General features: G+C 42.3%; 1 protein-coding gene across 8 annotated transcripts in view; it reads right to left on the bottom strand.

Annotated features, from left to right (window-relative positions):
- BAIAP2 (BAR/IMD domain containing adaptor protein 2) overlaps nucleotides 1–25,302 on the bottom strand; it is a 455,453-nt gene that overhangs the window by 27,896 nt on the left and 402,255 nt on the right. For 6 of the 8 annotated variants that reach the window (XM_063961088.1, XM_063961090.1, XM_063961086.1 and 3 more), the window contains one exon: nucleotides 13,872–13,909. In XM_063961088.1, coding sequence (XP_063817158.1) covers nucleotides 13,872–13,909 — 38 coding nt within the window. Of the gene's footprint in view, nucleotides 1–1,981; nucleotides 2,679–10,860; nucleotides 11,742–13,871; nucleotides 13,910–25,302 lie in introns of those variants that run through there. The other 2 variants (XM_063961087.1, XM_063961089.1) reach the window with 2 other exon arrangements.

Here is a 25,302-nt window from a genome sequence, read left to right as displayed (position 1 = left end):
CTCAGTGACCGAAGTGTGAAGTGTGCTGAGGAGCAATGGCGCACAGCTGCAGTGCTGTGCGCTACCTTGGTGAAGACAGGATGTCTTCTGCCGCCGATTTTCCGGACCTCTTCTGTCTTCTGGCTCTGTAAGGGGGCCGGCGGCGCGGCTCTGGGACCCATCCATGGCTGGGCCTGTAATCGTCCCTCTGGAGCTAATGTCCAGTAGCCTAAGAAGCCCAATCCACTCTGCACGCAGGTGAGTTCGCTTCTTCTCCCCTTAGTCCCTCGATGCAGTGAGCCTGTTGCCAGCAGGTCTCACTGAAAATAAAAAACCTAAACTAAAACTTTCACTAAGAAGCTCAGGAGAGCCCCTAGTGTGCACCCTTCTCGTTCGGGCACAAAGATCTAACTGAGGCTTGGAGGAGGGTCATAGGGGGAGGAGCCAGTGCACACCAGATAGTCCTAAAGCTTTCTTTAGATGTGCCCAGTCTCCTGCGGAGCCGCTATTCCCCATGGTCCTTACGGAGTCCCCAGCATCCACTTAGGACGTTAGAGAAATAAATAATTATTGCAAAATCAAGCAATGTCAGATTATTTATTAGCGTACTCATGCTTGAGATTGTCATGTTGTCCTTGTAACAGTTGTTCAGTGTGAAGAAGCCCCCATTCTCAGAGTTACCACCCTTAAGATGCCACTCCAACTAATTTTCCTCAGACATAGTTCTTCCATTATAAATAGGACATAGTGTGTACATCCGCTTGTGCTAGCGGGCGACCTACCAGACCATACTCTGCAATGCACTATTTGTATGGCATATTAAATATTTTTAGGTTATATTTAATAGTACATAACATATACATTTGATGTAAATATCTTTAGACTAAAATGTCTTCCCTTTCTGTGGCTCCGAGGTGCCATTTTTCTGACACAATGTCTGCTACTATAAAAAGTCAGTAAGCACTGGTAGTGTAGAATGCACTATCTTGTTACTTTTACCCCTATACACTATTCCGATTTCCTAAAAATAGGTAAAAATATTCCTATCATCAAGGAGACTGCTATGCAGCATGGCAACTAGTGATGGATATTACCATGACAGCTACCAGTGAGATCAGGTGCACTGCCACACGTCATCGGTAATCTGGCTTCCCTATGCATGACAGAATGCCCCTGGGGGAATGGCAGGGCAGAGGGGCATTCTGATTGGTACGCTTCCCAGACATAATTCCCCTGTTGATCGTTTAGTAGCATGGCTTGGATTATCATCTATTAGAGCAGTGGTTCTCAACCAATACAAACTTGTATTTATTTCTGTCTGTGGAAGCAGGCAGTGGTGGATTTCCCACAAGACACTTTAGGCACATGCCTAGGGGCAGCACTTGCTGGGGGGAGGGGGCAGGTTATTTTTTTTTTTTACTTTATTTTTTTTTAATTACACAAATGATGGGGGTGGGGCAATGGGCAGCAAATTGTGGTCCAGAGGTGGTAATGGGGTGAGGTAAGGGCTGCATTGGTGGTCTGGAGGCATACGGACTGGCCCCAAAATGAAGGGGGCAGTGATGTGGGGCAACCAGTATGTGCCTAGGGGCAGTATGACCCCTAAATCCGCCCAAGGAAGCAGGTGGGATAATAACTGACCCAGCAACATACTGTAGACTAACTCGCTGGTGCATGATTAAAGACATCCACAACATGACCTGTTGGTGGTACCTGAGGACTGGAGTGGAGATCCCCTGTTTTAGAGGTGTGAAGTTACAAACTGCTTTGACCATCTGTTGCGTATCCAAGTACGCCTAAGCCACCCGTTTTAGGTCTAACCCAAAATTTAGCCGGTATCATTACTTTTCAGAAATCACAAGACAGGTTTGTGAACATGGATGAAGAATTATGTATAATTTATTAATATGGAGATGGCATTGATGGTAACCGAAGAGGAAAAATAAGAAAAAAAAAGGAGCAATGATCACAAGAAACGCACAGTAGTCAGAAAAAGAAAAGGCAGGTTGTAGAAAATGTTTATTGTCTTATCAGCCCGATGTAGGATACAGCTGCGCAATGTTCAAAATCACACTTAGCATCTGTCACCATGGAACCATTTCCCCCAAAAAATAAGCATATAGGAAGAAAAATAAAGAAAGAAAAGATATATACTGAGAGAACAGGTTAATTAAGCAAGCCTCATGTTTAAAAGAGAATTAAAAAAAAAAAAAAAAAAAAGATCCCCAAGGTCCCAATTTAAATGCAATAAATAAAACTTTATTCATACAATAACATCATTACAGGGTACAGATTTCTTTGACTTCTGAAAAAAGTGTGTGCAGTGCTGTACATTCTTTTTACAAGATTCTACATTCTGTTCATCACTGAACTGATTCATAGAGATCACTAGCACAGTTATGACATCATAAATGCAGAAAGAGTCTCATTTCCATGTTCTGTTGCAATAACAAAACAACGTATGGATAATGTATATGGGTACACATATATTGCCGGCCATGTTGTTACACAAGAGGTCTTTAGAACATAGTCTAGTTTATCAGAATTTACCACAGCAAGTTTGGATGCTTTTGGCACAGGCGAACGTTCACAGAAGCTAAGTCAGGGTTGAACGCCCCATTAAATCCCACATGACATGATATCAGTGCGTGAGGAAGCAATGCAGATAGCCATTAACGCCAATTCTACTTTGTTTGTTTCTAAAGTTTGTAAAAACACAGACGAACAAAGATTTAGCAAAAATGAAACTCAAATCGCAGCACAAACATAAAAGCACAATTTGTGACAAACCAAGATAAAATGGTCAAAAAAGACCACTTCAAAACAGAAAGCTATAAGTGTAATTTTTTTTAGTCAATTAAGTAGCAGAACACAAATTCAATTGAGCAAACATAGCAATGTGCATATTATGCCACGTGCTCAGTTTTCTCTCAATGGGGCAATTCAATTCAACATGCTGTTAAATAGTGCAGGATTGAGTGTGCAGATCTATTCAATTAGCCGCATTGTGCCCCACACTTAAGTTGGGAGATGCAGGTTACCGCACCAAAAGAATGCCATTTACGTATTCTCAGACATATATACCAGGTGCAATGCTGGTAGCACAGGCAGTAAGCCTACAACTCACATCGCAGCTCTAGTTTTGTCAGATTTCTACTTGCACCTCTGGAGGGTGTGAGCAGAAATCTGCAGCTAATTGAATAGCTCTGGGCACTCATTCCCAGTGCATGGGGGCCTAGTCAGTGCTTTGTGGTGCTCATAATATTTTGAAGGGTCCCAACTCCGAAGCAGTTGTTAATTTTATGCCCCATAATAGTGTCCTACGTTATTTTATGAACCACATTGGGCGATATTCAATTGTATGAAAAGTCGGTTGGGTGTCTGTTTTTTTCTATTAGATCGGAAAAAAAACAGACACTCAACTGACTTTTCAAACAATTGAATACTCCCCATTATGTCACATTTTATGGCTGCCAGTACATATTATGCAACACAGTACCCCCAATTCATATTATGCAACATTACAGTGCCCCTATTGCATATTGTGCCACATTACAGTGAGCCTAGTTCATATTACAGTATGTGACAGCATAGTGCCCTCCTGTTAATTTTATACCACGTTAAAATGAAGGACTACAAACAGTACCTAGAATCTCCCCGAATTCAACTGGGGGTCGAGCTTTCAACTTTGTGGCTCCAACTATGGAACTCTTACCCGCACAGTGCGAGAAGCCTCCACTCTAGAATCCTTCAAAAACAGACTAAAGACTTACCTATTTACTCACGCATTTCACTAATATCTACTGTTAAGCATGTTTTGTATTTTGAGCTGTAAAAGACAACTGTAAAGCACTTTTGAGTCCTTTTAGTAGAAAAGTGCTATATAAAAAACATTATTATTATTATTATTATTATTATTATTATTATTAGGGGTATAACTAGATATATTACACACCACAAGACAAATGTTTGTCCCTCTATGTATCACCCAATGGGGAACAATGTATAGAAACATATGTATCTTTGTCAGGGAAGGTGGACCCCATAGCAGCTGCACTATCTGCACCTCTGGTAGCTATACCCTTGCCCGATGCTTTTCAATAGCGCATTGAACTGAATTGCCTCCAATGTTACTAACCATAGGCAGAATAGTAAGGAACCCATAGCAACCATTCAGCTTGATAAGTCTACTGCAAATTAGACAAAAACAGCAAGTGGCAGAGTTGTTGCTATGGGTTACTGCACAAATATGATAGTTAGACCTTGACATCCATAAAATACAGCCAGTAACACAAAAACAGATATGGATATATTCGTATTTAAGTAGCACAATGCATGTCCCCATTTTAGTCCCACTTTATAACCCTTCCGATTTTAGAAGTCTTTATAGTCACTCTTTACTACCTCAAAATGAAACGACTCCAAAACAAGCAGCTGATCAGAATGGTACACTGAGAATTAGGGTAAAAGTGATCACTTCTGATCTGTCTGCAAGAACGTTCAGGGCATAGGAGAGAATGGGAAGGATGTGGGAGAAGCTAATCTTATCATACACAAACTGTTTAGTCTACGTTAACTTAATCTCTCCTTAAAAAATGCAGGATGGAGTTGGAATAAATATTTAAACTTTGTTATATAATCCATTAGGTATGGCTACTACACAAACAGATATGAATTTTGAAAACTGAAAACATTTGGACATTTGACTCCGCATTGGGTATTACCCTGAAACGGAATCCCTTCAGGCCAATCTAAGTGGCCTTTCATATGTATGTAATAGATCCATAGAGTCTTTTTTCCATATATGACCCTACCTAGCTGGATCTTTTACGGGTTTATCAAACATATACCCAAATGTAATAAAGCATCAGCTGGCTATGTAATGGGCATACCCTACAGACATGACTGCCAACAATAATGTGTCATCAAGCCAACGTAAAAATGCTATTGGGTTAAGTTCTCTTCTTCAGGAGCCCAGACTGTTCAGTTTGCTACGGTACTGTAAAAGATAGCCCTTATAAAAGGTCTACAAAAGATTTTCAGGTGTATATAACCCATAAGCTCATTATATTTTCTTGCCGGCAGAGAAGCAGTAAAGGTTGAGAAAACATTTATGTAAGTTTAAAAATTGTATCAAGACTTTGTTTTCTACAAATATCTGCTCCAAAAGTTTTAATTTCAGGGAAAAAAAAACAGTTTGTAACTTGGTCCTGTCACCTACATCTATCAGAGGCAGATATTCTGTGGACTGACCCAAACTTCACGAGAATACAAGTTACTAGTTATTACACTGAGATATGAAGTGCCTCGTGCCTCCATGATGGCACTAGCTAACTGTATGCAGAAAATGGGTCAACCTGAAAAACAACCTATAACAAGTGGTGTGGATGTGTTTTCTTATACAAGTACAGTAGATGACTGACAAAAGCTTTTTTACATGCTCCAAGGAGGAAAACATGTTAACATCGCTTATTATAGGTCTTTGAATCACCTCATTAATTATAATAAACCTGTAGATGTTTCTCTGGGCTCTTGTTTAATATAGAAGGTTATACTCTTGTCCGAAAGTAGCACTGTTCGCAGTCGGAGGTAAAGCATTCATTTCCAATGATATCTGTTCAACACCAGAGTATATGGCTACTATTTCCTTTAATCTTTGCTGAACAATAATAATAATTTTATTTATATAGCACTATTTCTCCAATAGGACTCAAGATGTCACTCACATAAACGGAAAGTAGACAGAATTATGTGTAGAGTAACTAATGCAAAGTTGTGAGATGGAACATTTATAGAAATGTACTCTGTTTAATATTTACAGCCTGGCTAAGAGACCAGGAAGGGAATTGTATAGATTATTAGGTTTTCAACAAGGGTCACTAAGAGCTCTCCAGACGACTACATGCTGGGAAACGGGTGGCAAAGGGCTCAGGAGTAAAGTTACAAAACTTTCTTTACTTTTCCAAGTATCTAGTTATTTTTCACAAACAGAAACTGGACAATCAATAGAAAAGACCCGTCTTTCTTAAGCAGATTCACCAATAAACTAAACAAGCAGCAATAAATATTCATCTGTTAGCAATATTCTAGAATCATATGGAGTTATGTCATGAGTTGCATGTTCTCCAAATCCAGTCTAGAAACCCGATACAGACAGGAATGACAGCTGCAGAAAAGGCACCAGGAAGATTAACAAAGCTTTAGAAATAAGTGTATTTTTTTATATATATTTGCTACAATGTGGAACAGCCCTAAGTTTCCTGGAAATTGCCAGTTGTCTGTAGTTTACGCAAACTATCCAGTAATCTATATGTACAGTGCATTTAATTTGGCATTTCTGCATAAACTGCGCTAGGCTAGGAAGGAAATACACCTGTATATTTCTGCAGGACGTTTCCTACTACTGAAGCAGTCATGTTCCTCACTCCATATTTTCTACTAACTTCGAAATGATTTGGAAGTTCCTTGTCTGTTATTCTACGGTGTCCAGATAAAGTTTACGGATATAGGGGTATATGCAATTGCGGTCGAATTCCCGAAAATGTCGAAAAACGGGACATTTTCGCAAAAAATAAATAAAAAAATTCGACAATGCAATTCAGTACTTTTCGTCAAAAAAACGGACTTTCCAAATTCGACTTTTTGAAATTCAACATTTGACAAATTCGACATTTCTGCAATGGTACAAATGCGGCATTTCGACAAAAGTATATTCAATTGAAGATTGTAAATTCAACAACAGTGCTTTTAGACCGTAAATTCGTCATTTTCAATCCACCTCACTTTGCTGGCGGACTCTAATAAAAAATTTTAAAAACATTTTTTTTGTGTTTTTTTTTATTGGTAATAGCATATCTATTTATATTAGAAGGGATTAGGTACTTGGTTTGTCTATTTAGGAGGCACAAGTATTTTTTAAAATATATATATTTTTTAAATGGAATGGGTTAAAAATCAGAAAAAAAAATGCGTGGGGTCCCCCCTCCTAAGCATAACCAGCCTCGGGCTGTTTGAGCCAGTCCTGGATGTAAAAATACGGGGGGGAAAATGACAGGGGATGCCCCGTATTTTTAGAACCAGCACCAGGCTCTGCGTCCGGTCCTGGTGCCAAAAATACGGGGGACAAAAAGCGTAGGGGTCCCCCGTATTTTTGGAACCAGCACCGGGCTTCACTAGCTGGGGAGATAATGCCACAGCCGGGGGACACTTTGATATCGGTCCCTGCGGCCGTGCCATTGAAACCCCAACTAGTCACCCCTGGCCGGGGTACCCTGGAGGAGTGGGGACCCCTTCAATCAAGGGGTCCCCCCCCTCCAGCCACCCAAGGGCCAGGGGTGAAGCTAGAGGCTGTCGTCGTCCCCATCCATGGGCTGCGGATGGGAGGCCGATAGCCTTTTGTGAAATGAAAGAATATTGTTTTTTTGCAGCAGAACTACAAGTCCCAGCAAGCCTCCCCCGCAAGCTGGTACTTGGAGAACCACAAGTACCAGCATGCGGGGGGGAAACGGGCCTGCTGGTACCTGTAGTTCTACTGCAAAAAAAATACCCAAATAAAAACAGGACACGCACACCTTGAAAGTACAACTTTATTACATACATGTCGACACACACACATACTTACCTATGTTGACACGACGTTCGGTCCACTTGTCCAAGTAGAATCCACGGGGTGTATCTGAAAATAAAATTATACTCACCTAAATCCAGTGTCCAGTGATATTTGTAATCCACGTACTTGGCAAAATAAAAAAATGCATTTACCCGATCCACACGGACTGAAAGGGGTCCCATGTTTACACATGGGACCCCTTTCCCCGAATGCTGAGACCCCCTGTGACTCCTGTCACTGAAGGTCCCTTCAGGCAATCAGGTAGCGCCACGTCCTGACACTCTCCTGATTCCCTATGCGCGTCTGAGCTGGCAGACAGTGCATCGCACAGCACCTCCATTAGTTTCAATGGTGGGAACTTTGCGGTCAGCGGTGGGGTTACCCGCGGTCAGCGGCTGACCGCGGGTGACCTCACCGCTGACCGCAAAGTTCCCACCATTGAAGATAATGGAGGGGGCTATGCGATGCGCGTCTGACAGCTCAGACGCGCATACAGCCAATCAGGAGAGTGCCACGACGTGGCGCTCCCTGATTGGCTGAAGGGACCTTCTGTGACAGCAGTCACGGGGGGTCTCTGCATTCGGGGAAAGGGGTCCCATGTGTAAACATGGGACCCCTTTCAGTCCGTGTGTATCGGGTAAATGCGTTTTTTTTGTTTTGCCAAGTATGTGGATTACAAATATCACTGGACACTGGATTTAGGCGAGTATTAAGTTTATTTTCAGGTATCCCGGATTCGTCGACATTGGAGACGTGGCAGTCGGCGTGTCAACATAGGTAAGTATGTATGTGTCGGCATGTGTGAAATAAAGTTGTATTTTCACGGTGTGCGTGTCCTGTTTTTATTTGGGTATTTTTTTGCAGAAGATCTACAGGTACCAGCGGGCCCGTTTCCCCCCCGCATGCTGGTACTTGTGGTTCTCCAAGTACCAGCTTGCGGGGAGGCTTGCTGGGACTTTTAGTTCTTCTGCAAAAAACAATATTCTTTAATTTTTACACATGGCTATCAGCCCCCCATCCGCAGCCCTTGGATGGGGGGGGGCAGCCTCGGGCTTCACCCCTGGCCCTTGGGTGGATGGGGGGGACCCCTTGATTGAAGGGGTCCCCACTCCTCCAGGGTACCCCGGCCAGGGTTGACTAGTTGGGTATTTAATGCCACGGCCGCAGGGAGCGGTATAAAAGTGTCCCCCGGCTGTGGCATTATCTGTCCAGCTAGTGGAGCCCGGTGCTGGTACAAAAAATACGGGGGACCCCTACTCTTTGTCCCCCGTATTTTTTGCACCAGGATCAGGCGCAGAGCCCGGTGCTGGTTGTTAAAATACGGGGGATCCCGTGTCATTTTTTTCCCTATATTTTGGCAACCAGGTCCGGCTCAAAGAGCCAGAGGCTGGTTATGCTTAGGAGAGGGGACCCCACGCAATTTTTTCGGGTTTACCGTTTTTTTGACATTTTTAAAAATAGAATCAAAATCCGTCAATTGGCCCGTTTTTCGACAGCGGGACTGTTGAATCAGTTTTTTATTGAATATGTCGAATTCCGGCACCCGCCGGCCGGAATTCGACGGTCGAATTGTGTCGAATTAAAAAACGGGCGAAAAATTGCCGCAATTCGCCCGGAATTGCATATACCCCATAGTATTATGGGAGGGGGCGACGGACGACACACACTAGACTATTTTAGCCTAAAAAATAAACAGAAATGTCATTATAGTTTATTTTTAGGCTTATATCATCCAGTGTGTATGGGAACAATATTGGTGACCAATGAATGATGCACACTCAATATCGAGCTGACATGCAGCTCAACCCGTCAATGTCGGGATGAGCTGCATGTTCGGGAATGCTGGCAGTGAAGTCACTGATAGTTATCGTTGTACACACTATATCGTTGAGCATTATATCGTTCAATGATATAGTCGTCCATTGCCGGCAATTCCCGTCGCCTAGTGTGTACCCGCCTTTAATTTTGTTTTACACTTTCAGTAAATTACTGCAGTTTATGACCTACAAACAGAAAATGAAAATGAAATTTAGAAGACACAGAACACGTATATAGCAGAGAACTGTAGAAACAAGATGCATGCAGTATAGCAGATGATACCAAGCACTGGCAGCAGCAATAAACTTAAATGATCCCCTTTCATCTAAAAAGAACATTGAAGTCCCAAGTCTATAGACTGAGAAGCTCCTTCAATGTGTAGCTGATGTATCAAGCTGGAACAAAGCAAATGGGGGATAAACTATCGAATTTGAAGGACAAACAAAACAAAACCAAAACATAGAAAAATAGTTGCAAGGAAAAATAAAACATCAAGTACACTTGGTAACATTCAAAGGTCTGTATAAATGCAGTATTAAGTAGCAGCGTCACAGCCAAACGCATATTACAAAATAAATGCACACATCACATCTGTTATTACAGCCAATTACATTTAAGGATATTTTTCCATTAAAATCTGTGATTTTTGTGAAGAAAGTGCAAGAATCTTATTAGGACTTACTGGATCCTCATTTCAAACCAGCAACTTATGTGTGAGACTCTGCTGCATAAGCAGGTAGGCAGCAAATTGTGCCAGGTACGTGGCTCTTGAATTCTAGATTACGAAAGTCAACATAGAATGCTCTTAAATTAAAAAGATGGCCTTTCTTTTCTACCCGTGTAGAGTATGGCTATATGTTCCATCTCTTTCTCCGTAAATTAAAATGGCTACTTTTAATTTCTTTTAAATCTACACTTCTTCTGATTCACATGTAGATAAGGACACAGCATAGCAGTCCGTTATGTGATGCAGAAATCAGTTTGGGAAGCATGGACTATTGGACTACAGTAAGTAGACTTTACCAGTGAGGCACCTAAACCAGATTTTTAAAACTGGGAGGGGTCACTGGCAGAATACAATGGTAGGTGAAAAATGGCGCTTTCAGTTGCTAACATATAAAATGTAATTTAAAAAAAATTTTTTTAATAAAAGCATAACAACATGCATAAAATAAAGGAGTCCTACCGGAAGGATGGTGGAGCAGCTGCAGGTCACATGCCTTGAAAAAGGAACATCAAATTTTGAAACGCGTTGGTGCCAGCACTTACAGGGACAATGGAGATTTTACCAGGGAGGGCTTTTAGATCTGGAAGCTTGTGCAAGGTAAGTCCAGACTGCTCTGCACTATTTTGTGACCTGCAGCTCCCCCACCATCCTTCCGGTAGGACTCCTTATTTCATGCATGTTATTATGCTTTTATTAAATTTTCTTTATTACATTTTATGTTAGCAACTGAATAGTGCCATTTTTTTACCTACCATTGTATTCTGCCTGTGATGGTTTTTTGGGGGTTTAGAGTTACCTCTCTTTTTGGTAACAAAGGCAAGCTGTTATTCAGAGACGCGCTCAGGGGTGTCTGTCACCTATTGAGAGGAAAAACAAAGGCTGGGAGTGCAAAAAGCAGGTGAAGCTAAGCTATCTTCAAGGTAATATCTCTGTGTTGTATTGGGAGATAAGAAAAAAAAGACAGACTCCCCCTCTATAAAATAGTAATTGGCTAGGGATTGGAATTACCAAGATGCTGAATTTGTGGAAAGAAAGGGTCCATATGCGCCATTCTAGATAAACCACATTTTTCAAAGAGAAGTGTTCACAGGGGTGAAAGGAAACAAGTAACAGTCCCTTCATAGCCCAGATGCATACACAGCCATAGCCTGCTGTAGTGGAGGGGCAGAGGAAGAGGCAATTCCCACCTCACCATGCAGATAAGGCCTTGTGCTAAGGCCAGAAAAGGTGACCATACACCCAATAAGAACTGGTATAAAACAACTTCACCTTATGTTCAGTAATTACAGATACACTTTGGCAATTTCTGCTTTGTAAGAGACCGTGCCAAGCAATGGCATCAGGAGGAGATACCAGCCACCGCTACTGCTCGGCAATACATTATACATTCCTCCAGCAACTCATGGAAATTACACAGAGGAATAACAGACCTTGTAAATAAATTCCAGAAAGTACAAAAGTAAAACAAATAATATTTCCAGGAAAATCAATGTTTTCAAAGGAAAAAAAATAAATAATAATGAAGAAAGATGAAAGTTCTTCAAAGCAGCAGATGCCATGCCTGTGCAAGCCTCTCCTCACACAGTGGATATCATTGTCCCATTGCCGCTGTGAAATAGAAAGCAAAGGGATACTGCCAAGATGCACATTATACGGTGTCTGACGTCACATAAGCACAAGACTGATGAGCACAAGAAGCTGCAGTATCTCTTACACATGGCCTCACGGGCATACCACAATGCCGAATCAGAAGTCCTATTAAAAATGAAACTAATATTTTAATTTTACTTGTGTTGGTCTAAATAAACAAATTTAAAAAAAAAAACAACACAAAAACATGAATATAAAACATATACCATCCTCTGGGTATAGGACTTTACCAAGTTTCTCTGTAAGTGATAGTTTACTCGAGTATTTTTTAATTGCTCACTGGATGCTGTCAAACTGGAAGAGGTTGTCCACTCCTCAGTGACTTCCCTCAGGTACATACACGGTATCCCTAGCAGCCTAATTGTATGCTTTAGGAGATTCTACATCTCCATTAGTAATCCGCCCCTCATAGTGGTATTGATGTCCATCTACTTAGCACAATCCGTCATTTGGAAGCTAGGTTCCCCAATACACAAGAACGTACTATATGTAACTGTACATTACAGTGCAGCCTAGCACTATCACATTAGACACATCAGGGAAACCACCAGCACACAGAAATTGGGATCAATGAGCTGAACCATAACAAGTTGTTGTGTAAATGTAAAGTGGGAAGTGTTACAAGCTAACACTGTTGTGGCAAAAAGGTGTGTGCGCGCATGTGTTTTTATATGCTGCTGTTTGTCGGTGGGGTAGAGGTGATGCCAGCCTCTGTTCTGGAAAATGGAGCCGTGCCACCCCTCATTTCTGGGTGTGCCGAGGCCAAGGAAGACTTGGACTTCCTGACCTCGGTTATGGAACTAGGAGTAACCTCAGGGATAGGTGACCTCAGGGATCAGCTGACCGCCCATACAATTGCTAATGCTGCAGATGCCGGTGGTGAATTACAGCACAACTGGGCGGGTGCATCAGTCCCGACGGATCGGGCAGTGTGTATGCATAACACACTGACCGGTCCATCTGCACATATATCTACTGCTTCCTAATGCTGGGTACACACTTGTACTCAGACCTGCGATGCCAGCAAGAGGCATCTTGTTCCCTCAGACGCCTCCTGCTTGCTGCATTAGCATATTTTTACATTACCCCTGCATCCAAGGAAACAGCAGTGACGTGAACAGAGCCCATCTCTGAATCAAGGCCAAAATTAGACTGAAAAGTGCACTGCTGCATGCTTTTGCTGGTTTCTGCATGTATTTGCAACTGGAGTCTTCATGTTTATGAACATACACAGTTGTTGCCTTAATAAAATGGTGCTTTATATACAGATATGTTGATCAGTGCTTTAGTTATATATGAAAACAATAAAAAAAACTAAATAAAATAAGAGTCTTACATATGCTAGGGGGAGGGGGGGGGGGGGAGTGTCTTACAGATTCTTACTGTAATTCTCACTTTAACACAAAAATACACAACAAAAAGGACATCAATTAGTTGTGAATATATTTTGTGAAACCATTATGTTATAAGTATTTATTACCAAGCCTCTGTCCTTCCTGACATTAATGGGTCTTTAATGCAAATTTGTCACTGGGCATAAACGACCTGTGTGAAGACTGAATGTGTGGCAAAGCAAGTGTACTGGTTTCACTTTCCATAACTGTACATAATAATGGCAGAATATATTCCTGTTTAGATGTAAGTATTTGGGGAAAACGTCTAAACCCTAAAACAAAAATTGCATGGTCACATGACTTGCACAAAGGTCATGTTAAAGAAAACTTAATGTTTCCATATAATGGTGGCAGCCATTTTGTGGGATGACCAAATCTTAGACAACCAACATCACTGTGGTATCTATACCCAAAAGAGGACAGGCTGCATTCTTGTGAATGTCAGCTCATAACATGGCTCCCTCTACTGCGTGTGAACTAGTTATTTAACCTACAAAAGGGTCAAATCGAGGCCCCAGGTTAATTTGTCGACCTCATAGCCATAGCAATAAGCGATACTGCAGGTGACGTGAAGTACACAAACACACTGAATGTGGTAGAAAACACTGGTCAGAATACAGTGAGAGTACAAATGGGCTGAACAAGTTAAACGCACACAAAAAGTAAAGAACGAGAACGTTGTGCATCACATTACCTGCTTGTGGGACGTGCTGCTCCATAGTCATCTAAATCCTATTAAGGAACAAATTAAATAAACAATTAATTAAATTACTTTAACAATATGGATAGTGCTAATCTAATGGGCTAAATAAAAAAAAATAAAAAAAAAGCAGAAGGCCAAGAAAATGATTGTTAATTTCTATATGTGCACATAAAAAGCAGCAGGTGGATGCAGTGCAATGTATTTGTTGGGCTCTAATTGGGAGGCATCCAGGAGACAATTTCTAGGGATGAACTAAAAGTTACTTTGCAGCCTTTTCAAATGGAACAGAATAAAGAAATGCTTGATATCCGCCATGGCACTGGATATGCTGGCAGCACAGCGATGCACAACTGAGCTGTGTACAAGCAAGAATGACAATTCGCATGTTACCATTGTCATCAAGAGTGATGGAAGCGACAAGGACAGTTTATAAAAAAAAAAAAAAAAAAATAGACTTTACAATACAAGGACTCCCACCAGAAATCATAGGTTACATTCTTACCCAGTACAGGAATATTTGATTTGTCTTGCAACAGCAGCAGCTTAGAATGGATACAGCCAGCTGCTTATGATATAGGTTTACACTGCTTCATACAATAAGGTTTATTTTGTTTGGTGTATAGTAATTATATAGGTTTAAATGGTATAAAGCTAGGCTATATAATGAAGTCTGGAGAAGAGATGCTTTATACGTAGAAGACATTAACTGAAGAGGTTAAACATATATTGGGTTTTTTATTTTCTTGCACGTAAAATTATGGGTTCTTTACTTCATGAGTGTAAAAAGTCCCACAGGATACAGCTATCACACCACACTAGAGCCCAATTCATACTATAGGGTATATGCAATTGCGGTCGAATTGCCGCAAAAGTCGAAAAATGGGGCATTTTCGACCAAAAAAAAAAAAACTGTCGAATTGGATTCGACAATGCAATACAGTACTTTTCGACAAAAAACCTGCCGTTTCAGATTCGACTTTTGCCAATTCGACATTTCTCAAATTCGACATGTCTGCAATGGTAAAAATGTGGCTTTTCGACAAAAGTATATTCAACTGAAGAATGTCGATTCGACAACAGTGCTTTTCGACAGTCATTTCGTCAATTTCATTCCGCCTCATTTTGCGGTCGTGATCTAATAAAAAAAAATGTAAAACATGGGTTTTTTTTGTGTTTTTTTGATTGCTAATAGCATATCTATTTATATTTTTATATTAGAAGGGATTATCTACTTGGTTTGTCTATTTAGGAGTATTATTTAATAGATTTTTTAAAATAATTTTTTTTTTTTTTACTGACAAAAAAAATAGGAGAGATCAGTGCATGTTTTTCAGTGGGAAGGGGTGGGATTGGGTTAAAATTCCTGAAAAAAATTGCGTGGGCTCCCCCCTCCTAGGCATAACCAGCCTCGGGCTCTTTGAGCCGGTACTGGTTGCAAAAATACGGGGGGGGGGGGGGAAATGACAGGGGATCCCGCGTATTTTAACAACCAGCACCGGGCTCTGCGTCCGGTCCTGGTGCAAAAAATACTGGGGACAAAAGACGTAGGGGTCCCCCGTATTTTTAACACTAGCACCAGCCGGAATTCGACCGCAATTGCATATACCCCTATATGTGCCAGCTCACATCGGTATCTGGATGGTAGTAGACAGTAAATGGTATGTGGTCAATATACCGCCTGCCGGGATCCCAGCGTTGGGCATGTAAATGCAGGCGGCCAGAATCCAGACAGAAGCCCGGTATTCCCCCACGGGTGGTGGTCCATGCCACCACCTGAAGGGGAATTGAAGTGTGGGGCTAGCAAAGCTTGCCACGGGGCCGAAACCCGGATGTCGGGATATCGGCATCGGTCTCCTGACCGCCGGGATCCCATACTGAATCCCAGTAAATATACGGTCAATACCAGATGGTCGACAGTCAATAGGTCGGCAGGATCAAAAGGTAGACAGTAAAATGGTCAACATTGATTTTGGTCGGCAGGGTCAAAAGGTCGGCATATGGTTTTTCATTATTTTTAGGGTTAGTGTTAGGCACTTGGGGAAAGGTTAGGCTGTCAGAGGGGACGGTTAGGGTTAGATACTTGGTGACAGGTTAGGCTGCGGAAGGGGACGGTTACGGTTAAAATAAACAGAAAAACATATTGACCTTTTTGTGTTGACCGTTTACATTTTGACCTTTTGACCCTGTCAACCTAAATCCATGTCAAACTTTTACCCTGTCGACCATCTGGTGTCAACCTACTGACTATCTAGATACTGTTGATCTTTTAATCCATACCCTCTCCCATCAGTCTCATTTGAAATACAATCCAATTCCCTGGGACTGGCCTGGATTACAAGGCAACTAGGCAAATTCCTAGGGATGGAAACATATAGAAGGTCCCAAAGGCAATAACACTGTTGTGATTTATAATCTGATTACAGTAATATTTGTGAAGGACAATAATGATGTAAATCCTTCTGGAGATTGAGAAGAACCAGACGATATTGCTAGTGTTCACAGAGGACCCTCACCTAAGAAATTAACACAGGGGGGAAAAAAAGAAACAAAATTTAAAGGGCCATAAATTTATATTTGTGTCTAAGAAACCCATTTAACAAGACATAACCTCCTTTAGCACTTACTAAAGGGTTATGTCCACCTTTCAGTATTTAACAAATAGCGGTAAGCTTATTTTACTGCTCTTTGCCACTGTACCACTTATGCCATTTGGCAATGGGGACCCATCGCGGCCTTTTCGGCTTCAGCAATGCCTTCCAACTGCTGCCGGATCCCCACCGACTAGCCTCTGCGCATGCGCATGACACAGTAGCCTGTTACTAGCAGCAATATACTGCCAGCAACAGAGGGAAGGACGCCGCTGAGGAGGAAGACGTTGCTGGACCTCGCTGGAGAGGTAATATTAAATACCAATGGCATATTCTTTAGTATTAATGCGATGCTAAACAAAATATGCCACTAGTAATAAGTACAGTTATTAACGGAGGCCCTAAGTGAATGTCCAAAGCATATCTTCTTCCAGATTTTAGAACGGTTACTATTAATGTGTAGCATGAACATATTCCAAAGTGCTTTACAAGTTAACATTATATTATCATTATTTGCGCTCTGTGTAATCTTTTGCAGGTTTCAGGTTATCTTCATGTGCCAAATTGCCATCGCCTTATAGACTAAGCTTGCAAGCAAGGCCCTCTGACCTCTTTGTTATTACCCAGTCTGGTCTAATTACTGTTTTGTTGCCAATTGTAAAGAGCAACAGAATATGCTGGCGCTATATAAAATAACTGTTAAATAATAAATAAAATATTTTACATTTTTGGCTCAGCCCATTATTACAGTCCAAATGTATCCTTAAAATGACAGGTCACTTATGTGTCTACAGCATCCCACTGGTTTACATTAGTGCTAAGGATAGCCAAAAGCACATTTTAGTCAATCATGGTAGTACAAATCTCAGTGTAGCACAATTAGAGGGACTGGGGTGTTTTATGCCAAGATACAAGTGACACATTTAACGCTTCCATCAAAGGATATAAATTCTGCACCTCCAAGAATGCTGTTCATCTTGACCCACAAAAGGTTTTACACTTTGTATGTGGACCCTCACAATTCTGTACCCCCCACCCCCCCAAAAAAAGGCTTTCTGATGATGGAATCCACTACTCATTCTATGCTAAGGTAGAGAAGTTACCAATCCGCTTCAGTCATGTCATATATTGTTCTAGATAAAAGATATCTAGATGCTGATTGGTTGATATGGGCAACTCTAAAAGGTGTGTACACGGTGAGATCCTTGCTATGCCCGATTTTCACTTTGCGATTTCCCCTGAACTCCCCGAAGCCCAGCACCACCGATTTTGACTAACTTTTCTTGAGATATGGACTATGTGTGCTTACGATATTGGTTTATGTGAGATTTTGGCTTTTGTGAGATGTAATTGACATGTGAGATGAACTAGATAACACACCGATCTAGCAAGGATTGACTTACCTGCACAGTCAATCTTTTCTTACAATGCCGACCCCGCGGGAGTGCGCATCGGGATCAAATCGGGATTGCAAGCAGCATAACACCTTGAGATTTGCACTAATTTTTCTTGCGTATTTGACTATAAAGTCAAAATCGAAAGAAAAAATCTTACCGTGTGTACACACCTTAATTAAGCTCTCTTGCAGGTTAGATACATCTCCCTTTAGGTGTGTTTTTAGCTAATGGTGGGATCACTTCTACCCTTTTTCCACTGCTGCAATAACCCGGGTTGTAGAAAAGGGTGCCTGAAAAATAACCTGGGTCCAGTGACCCGTGAATCTGACCTGGTAGCTACCAGGGTCAGACTCGGGAAGAAACCATGAATGGAGCAATGTAAACAGGTTGCCGGGTCCCATTAAGAGCATAGGGAGATACGGATCACCTGCGCTGGAGATGCGGTCATCTCCAAGGACCAGCAAAACAGAAACACTGCACATGAATGCAGTGGAAATGGGATATAACCCTGTTTGGAACTATGTTCCAAAACCTGGGATTGTCCTGGGATCTAGGAGGAAAAGTGGTTTTTAAAGTCAGGCCAACCAGTCATTACTAGAAGATCTCATTATAACTGAGGCACAGGTGACAACACTTTTAAAAAGAGCAGCACTAGGGCACTCACAGTGAAAGCATAGGACATTGACCACTTGCTCAACTATTATTGATATATGGCAGTTCCTGCATATGGCTGTAAGTTGTACACACAACTTACACTAAAAGGAGCCTGCTTTCTTTGTTTTAACCAGCTGTTCGAATGCAGCATTATATACACTGGCTTACGCTGGCTGACTTACGTTTTTTTTCAGAGATGGACGCAGATTTTGTTTCAGTCGACCCCCGGACACATGCCGCCTGTCAATCACCATGCGATCGCATCCTTCCTGGATGCGATCATATAGTGTAGGGTCATGCACGCGCACTATGGCCGATGTGCATGCACAGACCCTATGGACACGGCTGCTGCATGCGAATGCAGCGGCTGCGTCCATCTCTGAATAAGGCCCTTATTGAGCACAAGACTAAGCTCTGTATTTTATGCGCACAGTACTGGCACTAATCAGCTGCTCTAATACTTGTGCTTAATGCTACTACCATATAGGAGCTCTGCCTACAGAGACTGGCTTACTGACCCTGCACAGCATATGCAGCATCATCAACAAGCCATGGAGAGATTGTCCGTGTACACAAAGGTCTATTTTAGATTTATGGTTTATTTTAGATGCACTATACTGGACTTCTTGTATATTACTTAGTGTTAATGCCTGCAGATGAATAAATCTGCTTTTCATTTGCTTGCTTCCCTTACCTCACAGGCATTGCAGCTCACCGCACTCATGCTGGGGAACAGACTGGTCTAGGAAATGTGTTTGAGGTGGACCTGCCCACTTCATGCCACAAATAAGGGGCCATCCAGGCATTTCCTCTATTTGTGCCAAATACGACCACAAGAACACCTCTGTACTCAATGTATTGCTTCAGTAGACTAATCCTCTAAGAAAAAGGATTTCTGGTGGAAGTGCTAGCGAAGCATCTTCTATTACAGCAAATCTCACAGTTTGAGTTCACTTTGTATCCTGAATGATTTGTGTTTAATATGAATGTTTTTTTAAGCATTTTGAGGATTTCAAATGCCGCTGTCAGAAAGGTGGAAAAAAAAATGTATTAAGAAAAAAGAAAAAAAGTACACACAAATCAGCCAGGGTACTAAGCTTTAGAAACATCAAACAGCGGATTTCCTGCAACAGAAGAGCCTCACTGATACCAACTTACGGGTGTTGACCTCTTACAAGGTTTGTACAGTCCGGCTGACTGTGGGTACAGAATGCTGGCACTCTTGTTTATTGCATACCCATAGGGCACTGAGTATCCCTATAAATAAGGAACATATAGCTATGGAAAAGGCCAATTAAAAACAATTACACGCTTTATCATGAAGTCAATCAGTAGTAGTCATTTCAGAAGTGTCTAAATATTAGATTGTAGATTGCCCATTGTCCCACAAAATGTATTAGGAATTTCTATATTTTGGAATGTGACCAAATACAGCATCATTTTAAAAAACATTCAAGCAAATACAAAATCCAGAAAGCAAATTTGGAAGACATAAGTAAATGATCTGAAATTGTCAACTCCTGGGAGCAGGAACAATCTTGTGCACAGGAAAAAGATCAGAGGAGAATGTAATAGGGTGTGAGAATCAGGAAGCGAGAGATTAAAGTGGCAATCATGTACATGGTAAAACCAGATTTGCTATGTAAAGGATTGCCACTTAAAAAAATAAAAAGAAGGAGAACTATCACTTCCTGATTCTCACACCCTATTACATTCCCCCACTGTAACCTACAGCTGCCAACCTTGTTAAACATTTCTAAATTGGGTATCTGAATGATGCATAGAGGGTGTCTAATTAGACAGTCAATAGACCGACATCATATGTTAGACATTAGTTCGACAGGGTCAAAAGGTCAACATGAAAATGGTCGACATAAAAAAGGTATTATTTTTTTTTAAACAAATTTTACATGTTTCTGGACTTTTTCATACCTTCTCTATCCATGTGGGCATAGAGTTGGTCATAAACCTTGTGGCGAGCCCTGCGAGGGGATGCCTTTCTACTACAATTGGGGTACCAGATGACAAAACTATCCACACAAACCCCCATTTTCATGTCTGCCTTTTGAACCTGTCAAACTTTTGACTGTCTAACATGTGATGTCTATCTAGACACTGTATCTATTATACCACACCCGAATTACACCAACTTTTTGTGTGCTCCAGTTTTGTAATCCTAAATGTACTGCACACAAATCACTGTAAAAGAAGGATTTGGTGTTTAGTTTCATCAGAAGAAGAATCCTGATTAGTAGCTTAGACACAAATACAATAAAATAATTATAATCCATAAATCTGGTTATAAGGTAACATATGTATAATTCAAGTGCATACTCTGGAACCTGATCCTTAGAGCAGGAAGTGGGCCCAAAGGCAGTGGGGACCACCGCGGGTTTCCCCCCAGGCCTCTGTGGGCCAGTCCAACCCTGGTTAAAAGGGTATAGCCATGTAGTCAATCACATTCACTTGCAGGTTTCAATACCAGCGATCAACACTGTTCAAGAGAGACCCTAACAAATCATTGGATTTTGATAGGAGGGGAGTTGTTCCCTATGGTTACCTGCCAGGTGTTTGTTGCCAACGTGCAAGATTACTCCCACTCACATTTGGTGTACCGGAGAATAGCAGAGTCCATTGCTCTGCATGTCAGATAAAAGGAGTCGTCTCCCTGTGTATATTGATGTGAACCCATCATTCATTGTTTTTATTTTTGTTTTACTTGGAACGGGATGTAATACGCATCGCAATTTGAGCGAGATACATCCTGCCCCTATCTGCGCATACATACCGACATTTTTTTACACTGGTATGCATGAATGATTGCCTACCGGGAAGTTCTTGCGATATAGAGCTATCCTGGTGAAGTCGTAACTTCTGGGTTTATGACCCACAAGTCAAAATGCTCATGCGCACCATTCAGTCAGCACACGTGCAAACCAGGGGGCAAGGAGAGAGATTCTTGCATAAGGATGCCCTTAGGTCTCTATAGGCAACATCACACCCCCATAAAAATCTATAGGGATTTTAATACATATGGGAATGCATATGCATTGTGGTAAACCTACAAAACTATAGTTTTACTGTTAGTTTCATAAATCCATCCCTTTGTCTTTTTACTGGCTAACAGTGTGTTGTGGAGGATTTATTTGTGCATTTCTTTTCTAGATAACTTCCTCCATTCATGTAATTCTTGAACTCCCTCATTGTTGCTGCAGTCAAGTCAAACAGCCCTTCTAGTTGTGCCTAGTCGTGATCACATTTCCTAACAATGAGCATCTTTTTGTGCATTTTTTCCCCTTGAAAATGTGTCTTACTTGCATCTCTATGCAAATAAGACGCACTTTGCTGATTAAAATGATATGCTGCATGCCTATATTCTGTGTGCGGCTGCAGCTCTATCTGCATATGAAATGCTACATTGTTTTTCTGGAAAATGCATTTTCAGTATAGAAGACGCTCAACGTTGGCAGGAGCTGGCGGATCTCATGCGCCCTGTGTGTCACAAATCATTACGTATGCAGGCTAGATGAGGAAGGACGCATCTGTATAGACGCAAATCAGTAGTGGAGAGGAAAGTGCAGATCCTTGTTAGGTTATTTATTTTTGGAGGCTTTTGGGCACCTCCTGATAAATGGTCTCAATTTAAAAGCACATAAATGGGAAACCCCATATATGGACATTCATTGTTTAACATTAGGCCTTCTCTGCTAGCAGACGTATATCATATATTTGCAGTTTTAACTAAGATGTAGCAAGAGCATGGTGCTGAGCTGAGGTTTATACTACTTTGCATACACTATTGCCATCTCCAAATATTATATTGCATATATACAGATGCGCCCTCCTACATCTTGCCTCAATATTCCACGCAGCGGGAGATGCCTGGAGCGAGTGAGCTGACAGGTTCCGTGCAACTCTATTAGCGTCGAGCATCTTTTTTTTGCTTAAAATTCAGCGTACTCGCATCACTATGTGAACAAGACACGCAAGCAGACTGATTAAAATTATATGCGGCATACCTATATTCCATGTGTGACTTTGTATCTGCATACAAAACACTACGTTACAGTGTTTCTAGGAAAACATTAGCATTTCATATGCAGATACAGACACAGAACATAGCCATGCCGCATACCATTTTCAGCATAAGATACTTGTGCATCCTATTTGCATCATTTTCTGAATAAGACGCATTTTAATAGAAAAAGTCACACAAAGATGCTCGGCGATACCAAGTCACGCTAGAAGGACTGTTTAACATACAAGGAGGCTACATATTAGTGGACACATCTGTAATGTATGTATTTTTTCTTTACATGTTGCCAGGAGCAGTCCTAGTGCACTGCTATATTGCCCAAGTAGTAGGACTCAACTCATACTATGGACTAAGGTAATCTGAATCTACAGCAGTGGTGTTCAACATACAATATGGCCCTCCAGCTGCTGTGGAACTACACATCCCAGCATGCCCTCTCATAGTTTTGCTATTAGGTCACTCTAAAACTGTGGCAGAGCATGCAAAGATGTGTAGTTCCACATCTTTGCATGCTCCGCATGTTAAATACCCCTGCTCTAGAGCATCCAGTTTCATTGTATGGCCAAATAGGTGCCCCACTAAGACTAGCACGACTGCCCTGAACCACTCACTTCATGGGGTCTTCTGCATCCCTAGAACTCAGAGGAGGTTCAGTGATGGAGCAGACACCATTCCTGGCCCAATGAGATAAAGAGATTTCCCGTTGGTGGTCACACCAGGCGAACAGTTTGGCTATAGAGTGCAGCCTCAAGCCAGCCTCCTTCTGACCTGGTTTAAGATCACATCAATGGTCAAATCTTCAAGTCTCTGTGGGCCTTGCTACTTTGTGGACCTGCCAAATGCATGACATCAGGCTTGGTTCCTGCAGGGCAGTCTTTTTGTATGGACTCAATGGGCAGTTGCCCAAGGGTGCCAGGATTATAAGAACCCTATGCTGATAGCTGAGGGCCCCATATTTCCTCAGGCACCAGATTTTTGAGAATCTGGCCCTGGGGAACCGGAGAGATCGGACTTCAAAGCAGTGGTCCCCATCAGAGTCTGTTAATTGCTCTTCCCATCCAGCTATCTCTGGTTCTGTCTGCCTTACAGTTTGAGGGTATACTCCAAAATCTGGGACTCTCCCTTTTAGGTGGACACTGGCAGCTTGTCTCTACTATGCCCAGAACTAGAGATATGAGCCTTCCAGCAACTGGTCCCTGCTCCAGCTTCACACACCTGGTATGCAGTTTTATATTTTCATCGGAGGATTGATTTGGCTTCTGAACTCTGATCCGTAAACCAGTACCTCCTGAAAAATGGGGCTCTATTTTTTATTATTATTTTTTTTATCCCACTGAAAACTAAGAAATCCATCTCCAGGAACTGGAAATATCTGCAGTCAAGCATGTTGCCCTCCCACCGGAAAACTATGAATATTAAGCCCACTACATTATCCAACCCCTCCCTGCATATTAAATACCCCCTACCACCCTGAAAGTCATGTACCAGGCTCCTTCATTCAGGCCAATGCCCCCTGCTGCACTTTAGCAGTCTTCCTACAGCCACATCTACCACCATCTGTGCAGTAAAGGAGTAATTAGCAGAAATTACTGCTCCAGGTCCTATATGCTGAGTAGAAGACAGAACAACCCCTACCGCTAGCAGGACATCAAAGCTGCTGCTGATAGCACCACCAACCCCTACTGCTGGAGGATGGGTAGGGGTCTCAATACATTGCTTTGCCCAGGGGACTACACTGCTGTTAAAACTCCCTTGGGTACCTGCCATGCTAGCGGAGTAACCAAAGAGACAAACATCAGGACAGCACTCCAAGTTATTCTGTGATAATGAATCCTTTAGGGTAAGATTTTGTGTGGTGACCCTCCTAGTTGTGTGTTTTTTCATTATACGGTGTGTTGTAAAATAGACAATAAAATACACTTGTACTTATTAATTTGCCAAAGTGCATCCGAATCCACAAGAGCTACCCTCAGCTAGCACATAAGGCTGCCTTCAGTCTGACGCAGGGCCGTAACTACGTGTGTGCCAAGGGGGCTTGGCACACAGCGCAGTTGCCCTGGGGGCGCAACGGCCAGCGGCATGTAATGAGTCAAATTGACTCATTACATGCCGCCTCTGTGTGCGCCGTGCACCGCGCTGGAGGAGAGAGACCAGCGCCGGGTTCAAGGAGGAGGAGGGAGGGGGAGCAGGGAGCCGCAGCAGCGCTATTTGATTGGTAGTAAGCGCCGCTGCAGCATCCCCCTCTCCTTCTGTATTGGCTGCCCGGCGCTGCTATGGATGCTGGGATGCGGTTCCTTCATCCCAGCATCCACAGCAGCGCCAGGCAACCAATACAGAAGGAGAGGGGGATGCTGCAGCGGCGCTTACTACCAATCAAATAGCGCTGCTGCGGCTCCCCGCTCCCCCTTCCTCCTCCTCCTTCTCACCTCACACAGCCTGCACCGAGAGGGAGCTGCACGAGGAGCCTGTCAGCGGGGAGAAGGTAAGTATGTCTCTCTCTCTCTTTCTCTCTCTCTTTCTCTCTCTCTCAGGGGGACACCGTCTGCCGCAATGTGTAAAAAGGGGTCCTGGCTGCCGCAATGTATAAAAAGGGGGTCTGGCTGCCGCAATGTGTAAAAAGGGGGCCTGGCTGCCGCAATGTGTAAAATGGGGTCCTGGCTGCCGCAATGTGTAAAAATGGGGTCCTGGCTGCCGCAATGTGTAAAAAGGGGGACTGGCTGCCACAATGTATAAAAAGGGGGTCTGGC

This window comes from Pseudophryne corroboree, chromosome 3 (assembly GCF_028390025.1).
Source record: "Pseudophryne corroboree isolate aPseCor3 chromosome 3, aPseCor3.hap2, whole genome shotgun sequence".
In the NCBI taxonomy this organism is placed as follows: domain Eukaryota; kingdom Metazoa; phylum Chordata; class Amphibia; order Anura; family Myobatrachidae; genus Pseudophryne; species Pseudophryne corroboree.
The sequence above is the reverse complement of the archived record's forward strand: the minus strand, read 5'-3'. Positions and strand labels throughout refer to the sequence as shown.